The sequence below is a fragment of the Pyxicephalus adspersus genome, chromosome 2, assembly GCF_032062135.1.
Source record: "Pyxicephalus adspersus chromosome 2, UCB_Pads_2.0, whole genome shotgun sequence".
NCBI lineage: Eukaryota > Metazoa > Chordata > Amphibia > Anura > Pyxicephalidae > Pyxicephalus > Pyxicephalus adspersus.
In genome coordinates, this window is record NC_092859.1 from 129,253,623 (window position 1) to 129,262,732 (window position 9,110).

Below are 9,110 nucleotides of genomic sequence, written 5' to 3' on the forward strand. Positions count from 1 at the left end.
AACATAAAAGAGAAAAACTGTTCTGATGACATAGCTATGTGTATTGTTGTTGCCACAAACGATTCTGGTTACATTTTGCATTTTATTTGTATGTCTAAATTTTAGAATAGCATATGTATTCTTCCTTCTGTGCTTAAATAGCTTATAAAAATGTAACTAAAGCTTCTTTTTCAAATACAAAAAAAAGTATTACGATTATTTGTTTTTAAACATCTAATTTTTGTATATATTGTATTTTCAAGATGGGTAAAACAGACCAAACAACGCACAAGTTCAAGAGGAAATCAAAGATGGGAAGTAAAGCTACAGAAAAATCATCCTTGAACACATTTGTGGATCAGAATCATATAACACAGACATCAAATGAAGGCCATTCAATAGACACCAGACCATTTCCTGCACAAGGACCTGGCAGTTTTGGAGAGCAGACTGTTGATGCAAAGGTTTCCCCTTTGTTTGCAAACACTAATCTAGACATTGTGCAAGCAAATAAAACATCCCTGACATTTCATGAAGCCCCTAAAACTCAACATGTACCATCCCTGCTTCCTGAACTTGCCCAGTATGCCCACACAGAGCTTACAGAGCTCGCAAGCAGTGATAATCTGAGCATTTACTCAAGTAAAGTTTGGAAGGATGACAATGTGCTATTGGCTCTGGTATTTGTCAATCAGAATCCTTTAGCAATAAAAAGCATTACTGTGAAGATGGAAGATTCGGACAGTATTACTGTAAGTCAGAAATGTGAAAAGTATTGGATGACAGTATGTTTTTAGGGATTAGTAAATCAGAGGTTGTGCATTTCAACCAACTGTCTGTATGTGAATTGTCTATGAATTGTATGTGAATACAAACCCACATCTTTTAAAACTTTAAAGCCACTGAAAGGTGAAGTGATTAACATTGATTATCTTGTGGGAAAATGAGATACAGTCATGGACAAGTGTTTGTATCCCTGCGCAAAAAAAAGAGTCCTTGTTTCTCTGATATACCTTGAAACTGATAAGGGTAATTTTATTGCTTTATAACAAAAACCAGACTTTTCTTTAGTTTTGATTTAGCAAAATATTTGAAACACAACAAATGAAACTGGTATGGACAAAAATCATGTGATCCATAACCTTATATTTTGTTGCACAACCCCTAAAGGCAGTCGTTGCAAACAAGCAATTTCTATAGCTCTATGTAAGACGTCTTCTCCTTTGGCCCACTTTTCCTGATTTAACTACTCTAGCGTCCCAGGCTTCAAGGGTGCCTTCTCACTGCATGTTTCAGTTATTTCCACGGAAGTTCGATAGGATCCAAATCAGTGCTTATAAATGGCCAATTCAGAATAGTCCAATGTTTTGTTACCTGTGATTAAGAGAGAGCATTCTGACCTGGCAGTACATTTCTCTTCAAGTTCTGATAGTCTTTAGATTTAATTGTTCCATGCACAGACTTAAGGTACTCTGTTTCAGATGCAGCAAAGTATCCCAAAAACTGAGCCACATCTACCATCATGTTTCATGGTAGATGTGGTTTCCTTTCCCTTGGACACTTCATTTCATTATCTGTAGGCATAGATTGGATGTGACCTGCCATAAAGATCTACTCATCTATCCAAAGCACATCTTCCCAAAAAGATTGTGGCTTATCAATATGCATTTCAGTACATTCCAGATAGTTTCAGACCAATTTATAATGTGTTATAACATGGCCACAATCAAGCAGGCTAAGATTTGTTTTTGAGTGCTGGTGACTAGTTGGATGGTGTGATTGGGCTATAATGGAGCTTGAACTTGGTGTGCAGCTTGTGTGTGTTAAAGTTGTCCTTGTTTTTTGTTCTCTATCTTTCTTGCCATATTAAGGGGTTGATTTTCCTCTTGCCACCGTGTCAAGGGAGGTTGTGTATAGTCCCAAGGAGCACAAACTTCCTAACGCATGCAACTGTTGTCACCGCAGCTTGGAGATGGTTCCTGAGCTATTTCTTTAAGTTATGCTTTAACATAAAATGTTTTTTCTAATATTCTCTAATGATTTTCTTCTTTGTTTCTCTGGTCCATGTACAGTGTGAGACACATGATAATACTAAAACCAGCAGAGTGACAAGTTTTCTTTTTAAATAAGCAAACATGTATCTTATCACATGTGATTGCATTCATTAACATATCAAAGCTATAGGTGGGACAAAAAGCACTTTTCCAATGAGCTGTAAGGGCACTAATAAATTGTCCATGGCTGTATATCAGGCAGTAAGAGAACAATCAATTCTTTGAAGGCGATGTGTTAAAAATAGAAAATAATGACCATGTGTAAGAACCTGTGCAACTTTTTGTTGAAGAGATCGGTAAACCACATGGCATTCCCCGGTCAAATCAAAAAGATCTATAAACAAAAAGAACTTTGTTGTAACTTTATCCCATATAAATTGATACTGTCATTGCTGAATTCCTTTAAAATGTTAGTAGTTGTGCTGAAGTACTTGCTTTACTTGGAGCCTTCAAACAAATATGCAGACCTCTAGGACAGCGGTCACCAACCAAAATTTTGGTAGTCCGTGGCTCTGGCTGGCGCACCTCCGAGCGGGGCCAGGGGAAGGACTCCGCTGGGGGGATGCACTGGCCAGTGCCACGGACCACATCCCGAGTACAGTTTCCTGGCTCGGGCACACAGCCCGCCCACTCTCCTATTGCAGGCTCAGATCCATTTACACCCCTCTAACTACACTGTTTGTGAATAATCACACCAAGCAATTCATCTATTAATTTCAGCATTCAACCAAATATTTCATCTAATCCAGCCAGGTGGCATGACCTATTTCCATGTCCTTAATCCTGTAGAGTCCAATCTGTGGGTGGGGCAAAAATGCAGTTGGATGTTCCGTTTCTTTTTTCTTTTCTTTTTGTAAACTTTGTTCAGGTTTATTCAGATGAGTGGCAACACTTTGCAGGCTAATTGTCCTTTTGCAGTGTTGCCGCTCATCTGATTAAAGCTGAATAAAGTTTATACAATGTAGAAAAAAAAAGTTTAGCATGCACAGTGTTGCCACCAGAAATAAAGAAAATCCAGCTGCCACTAGCAAGACCACCAGGTATTTAGTCTTTATTGTAAAGATTTTTTTTAAAAACCCAAATTTGGCTTGGTGCTGGCCTCTTGCAATCTTCTGTAGGGCAGGACTTAGATTAAGAAAGAGGAGGGCAGGACTGACAGACAATCAAATGTGCTTCATTAAACAAAATGTCTGGCAAGAAACAAGCTGATTGAAGGAAAAAGCAAAGTACGCAAACACATGGCCATATAAGTCTACCGCTGATCACTACCTGCTTAGTCAGAAAGCAGAGGTAGAGGGGGGACAACCCTGTGTTTCCTAAATGGTGACATCCTTCTGACTGTGCATAGTGATAGAGCTGTTAATGTCAAGACTGGATGGACAGAAATAAAAATCCTTTGACTGGTAAAAAAAAAAACTCCTGCATTTTTTATGTAAATATTTAGGTATTTGCTTAAAGTTTCATCTTTTAAGACTTTTCTTTGCACTCTCTGATCAGCATACTGTAACAGCCAAACAGCTCACATTTTCAGGAATCTGGCAATGACCGCCCCATATTTTGCAGGTTTATTTCAATTTAACAACCAATTTAAATTTCAAAGCACCACCTCTTTATTTGTCTTGCCAATTTCCTTGTAAATTTATTTATTTTAATACCAGGAATGGATTGCTTCAATGTCATTTGCTATTTTCTAGCAAATGTTTTGAATCCTTGACCAGATCCATTTCAGGTTTCCTGGATCACCCAGCTTCACTGATGGAAGTGTATCCTTTCCAGCCTTGGAGAGTTTTAATAAATCAGGTCCATTGCCTCAAATGTTAGACACTGGATCAACACCTGTATGGACAAATCATGTTAAATAAATGATAGTTTAGTTAGCCAAAGAATGTGGTAATATTGGATTGCCAAAGTGTAATATATATATATATATATAATTACCAGCACAGAATACACAGCTATAAAGCATTCCTTTTTAGATGGGGCAGAAAACACACAGGTATTGAGCTAGTTTTTTCCAGACCTTCTTGGTGGTTTTTGTTGTCACTTTTATGGACATAAAAATGGCAATCTTATCATTGGAGCTCATGTATTAAAGCTTTCCAAGATTAGAGAAGATAGACTTTCAATGGAGAACCTGGGTGATACATCAAACTTGGTATGTATCTAGTCCAGGATTGAAAACATTTGCCTACTATTAGCAAACGATATTTAAGAAATTCATTCCAGGTTTGATGGATCACCCATGTTTTCCCATGATAGTCTTATCTTTGATAAACCAGGCCCATTATGTGCTAACATCCTCATAAAAAGATGCAAAGCTCTTCACACCATGATTTCCTCTGGTAATGAGTGTAAGAATTCTTTGTTTTCTTCTGTGCTTTTCCTTCGCCTTTGGGTGTTTTTCTACATTCATGCCGGATTAACTTTGAGTTTTTTAATAATAATATTCTATCGTGAGTTATCTGACCTGGGATCTGGAATTGTCTGTAGAAGTATGTATGTACTGATTTTGGCTGACATAATCATCATCATTATTGTTACATTGTATACCTATTGATTCATATCTATTGCTTTAAGGTGATGAAGGAATAGTGGCATGCCAGCTGCTGCCCTCTGCCCCATCTCTGCTGCACTGTCACCTCCAGGAAGGAATGCTGCTTCTATGGATACGATCATCTTCTTCTGCTTTATCGGACTGCTTACTTTGCCAATGCCAAAAAGCACTCGAGGACCACTAAGACTTGCTGTCCCTCTGACTTAGGTTTACCTGGTTGTATCAAGTTGTAAACCAAAGCAATGTCGCTGCCTGAAGGAAGATGTACAATTCCTGTACAGAATAACTTAAGACTTTGAAGAAACAATGATTTTTATTGACAGATACTACAAAATTTTGTACCTATTAGTTGTTGATAATTGCTATATTGGTTTGGAGTATAATGAATGTAAACAGGTTTTTATTTTTTTATGTTCTTTATTTGAAAAACTTCACATCAGGTGCCATGATCCTAGCAGTTCTGGGTTCTCACCAAGGGTGAGGCATTTAAAGTCCATATAGCAATAGGTCAGCAATACAGTGTTTAAACTTCGAATCACTAGTATTGTTCTTACATTCATCGAAGTGTTAAAGGAAATCTCCAGCTGACTTTAAAAACAAATGAACTGACATAATACATTACTTAGTGTAAACCCGTGAGATGAGTTGTCACTGCTCACTTCTTCTAGAAGTTCTAGTTCCATAACAGTATTGTGATCCTACTGGTTTTAGCACTTTGAATCACTGACTGGGAACAACCAGGCCACTCAGGAAAATCAGATATCTGTATTGAATATTTAGTCCGAGTTGGAGATTTGGAGTAATAAACTGATGGTCAGGTTAACCATCAGGCAACTAGAATTTTGATGAGGTGAGGTCATCTTTGTTATCTTCATGATTTTTGATGTCAAGTTTCCTTTAATATAAAAAAAAAAAAAAAAACTTTTCGCATTCTAAGAATTCTGAGGTGCACCAACCTGCATGCTGAGAAGTATTTAGTTACCCTTAGCTCATGTATTTCCTTTATAGATGGAGAAGAAGCTGCTGTGGGAATAAGCCATAGTTTGTGTAACGGCTTGATTGTTGTCCTGAATTTACACAATAATTATTGTTACTATTCCAAAACTTGGGGGCAATGCATTCCCCAACTTCAGCATTCTAAAATTTGTTGGAGTTTTAGTGTGTGCGAATGACCAGATTATCACTGGAGTCCTCCTTTAGCAATGCACTATAAGGTACTAATTTATTTCTTCTTATTCTGCAAAGTCTTCCTTGCTTTTCTCTCTCATATCTGTGACTTTTACTTTCTCAGCAGGCCTAATATGAAATTCAGCTTTCATAGGTATGCCAGACTCACAGTATGAGCTTTTCTACAGAAAGCAGGTAACCTAAACTACAAATTTGAGCAGACACATTAGTGACTGGTGTAAGCCATGTGAATTTACAGATATGGATGCCTGCACTTTATATTCTGGCAGCCATTATCCGCATTATCGTTACGCTTGCTGTTTTCTTCACTTATCTACATCACTCCATGTCGGTGACTACCTGATGGCTGAAATCTTTGCATCCCTGTATGTTTACTTTTTGTGCCTTTTAAATTGAATGTGTACATAAACATGCCAATATGTTTTACCTTTTATACAGTTTGATGCCATGTCCGTGCTTGATGAATATGTTATAGAAACACAGATTCCAATTACTGGCTTTAGAATTTTTATTTTTGCAAATGCATGACAATCACATTATTAAGGAAGATGTATTGCCAAATGAATTGCATCCAAAAAAAAAATATGTATATATATATATATATATTTTCCACCCTATAGTTGGTTTAAAACAAAAACAAGGAGCTCAGACATGAAAAGCACAGAGGGCACAAAGTGATGAATATGTTTCTAAGAAAAAAAAATTGTAATAATATACTGGTTGTTAACTTTACCCAGTCACACTTATAATAAGTAAGGTTAAGAAACTTTTGGTTATTATTGTCAGATAATGTGATTATCAGATAATGTGATAATAATAATTGTCAGCAGCTCTCCGATACCAGATAAAACAGCTCTGTAATTTGCTGACCGCCGCCTAATGAAGCACCTCAGCATGGAAAGCTGCCAGCGTACGATGGGTCATACTCAGTAGACCACAGAAATGTAATATTTTAACGTGTGTGACAGTTGTGTAGCAGAGGACACCAACAATAACAAAGTAGAACACTAGACAATGGAAACTCCTGTTAGGTAATAATTGAAATGTTGCATGCTGTACTGCATATGGTGGAAACCAGCAATAGCAGATTCCTTGCTGATTTTTTTCTGTGCAGACCTGATGCATCCCAGCAGGGAGGAGAAATACATTATGCTCACATTGAAGGCATGCATTATGTCATTGTGTGGTTGCCTGTGTGCATTAGCCTTCGCTAGGGCTGGTTGGAGTTAAATGGAACTAAACCCCAAAATACTCAGCACAGGGCACCACCATCTTCTTTCTTCTTCACCTCTTCAGCTATCTTCGTTAAACAGGCTGGGATGACATAACTTCCATGGAAGCATTCATGAGTTCATTGAAAAATGCAGGGAAATCGGGATTGCGGGGTATCCTGTGTAACAGTTGAAGTTAAGGTTCCCCAGAGCGATCAGGTAAGATTGCTTATTGCAGAAGTGACATTGCCTGTGCCTTTTTGCAATAAACCCCTCCCTGATCACAGATTTTTAAAAGTGGAACTTGAGTTACATTTTTCTATGCATATGGTCAGCTGCACATGAATGAATAACATGTAGACACTTAACTCAGTTTTTTCTTTGAAATCTAACTTAAAAATAGAAACATTTTATTATCTTTTTAGGCTAAATATGTGTTATGGTTTATCTCAGTGGAAATGGCATGGATATTCTGTTTTTGCAAACGATAACAGAACTTGTTTCCTGGAAACATTCACTTTAGTATGCAGTCTTTTCACTGGGCAGTTCTTTTAGTGGCTCTCTTGCAGACACAGTCCAGATAAAATGCCTGACACACAGCAACTCAGTTTATCATTCGCGCAACATGATTTACAACAGTTTCCTGCACTGCTTGTCTCTTTGCAGATTTCCAATATTTCTTCCTTATCGGCTCTTCACACTGTTCTCATATTGCATTCTCATTTTACTTATTCTCCACACTGTTCTAGGACCTTTTCTCCAATACTCAGCGATTGAATGACTTGAAGAATGTGCTTTATTCACTTTACTTATTACCTTAACTTTTTTACTTAGATTGGTACATTTGATGACACCAAGTGAGAATTTACTTTTCAACAGAACCATATTCATGGGCAGGGAAAAGTAAAGTTAAACACCCCCCATATACAGCTGCACAACCAGTCCCCCAAACAGCTTCTCTTTACCAGGCTGTTGGTTGCAGGTACTGACATCATATTAAGCAGGGCAGCAGCTCTCCATTGTAAATGAGGATTTCTAGGGCCTGTCCACAATGTGGAATGTTGGGGAGAAGAGTCCTTGCTGCCAGGGTGAGAAGGAAAGAAGCTACCTCTTTCTGTTCCCCTAGAATACAGGAACAAGCACTAAACTTTTACAGCACTGGGGAAGCACTACTCTAAAGTACATTTTCTTTTCCTGAACTTAAGCTCTAAAATGAGATCCTTAGATGTTTTGACATGATTGGATGATAGAATGATTACTTAATTTACCAGTTATATTGGTTAAAAAAAAGGTGCACAGTTGATCCAGAGGAAGTCAAAAATAAAGTCTTACAAAACATGGTTCACTTTGCTCCAACAAGAAAAAACCCTTCCTGATCCTGTGAGGCAATTGGATGTTCCCTGGATCAAGAGTCTTTTCTTTTAAACTTTGATTTAAACCCAATGCTTCTTAGTTGTTCACAATTCTTTCTTCTCGTCCACTGATATGCATTGCTAGCTTGTTTTGTTCATCAGTGCTCAAGACAGAATTTTTTTTAAGCCGGGTGGGAAGAAATTGTAGATGGGTGGCAGCCCCTTTAACGTGACCCAACTCTTTAGCAACCACCCAAAAACAGCCAGGTGGGTGCTGAAAAGTGCCAGGTGGTGTGCCCAGTTAAAAGGGCCTGGGGAGAACCCTGTTCATTGTATACCAATGATGTGATCTCCTTACTTAACTCCTAATAAACAGACTGGACCATCCCAGCCATTCACAGGTCTCTCCTGGTGATTTCTAGTAGTTTTTTTACCTTGTAGCCATCAGCTGTGGGAAGCCTTCTGCCATTTTTGCAGATCAGTCTGCAATATGCAGCAGTGAATTTAATTACTTTCTAATATGGTCCAAACCTGGATTACAACAGTAAATTTAATTTGCTCTTTTTATTGTAACCTTTGCATGCCCTGGGAATTTGTAGTTGTTCATTCCAGTTGTCCTTTAGTAAAGTCACTGCCCGGCAAGAAACATTCATAGAGGTAGCCTAAAAAATTGTGACCTCCTCCTATTCCAGGTCAGGGACTCATTGTTGTAGTGAAGGCAGGATTATGAGGACAACCTCAAACTTAGCATCATTCAGTAAATTTAAACAAA

The 9,110-nt window shown here is 37.9% G+C and overlaps 1 protein-coding gene across 1 annotated transcript in view; it reads left to right on the plus strand.

The window, feature by feature from the left end:
* AP4E1 (adaptor related protein complex 4 subunit epsilon 1) overlaps positions 1-6,265 on the plus strand; it is a 44,134-nt gene extending 37,869 nt beyond the window's left edge. Inside the window, exons 18-19 of the mRNA XM_072399098.1 lie at positions 243-770; positions 4,610-6,265. Coding sequence (XP_072255199.1) covers positions 243-770; positions 4,610-4,771 — 690 coding nt within the window. The 3' untranslated portion in view covers positions 4,772-6,265. The remainder of the gene's footprint in view (positions 1-242; positions 771-4,609) is intronic.
* The last annotated feature ends 2,845 nt before the right edge of the window (positions 6,266-9,110 follow it).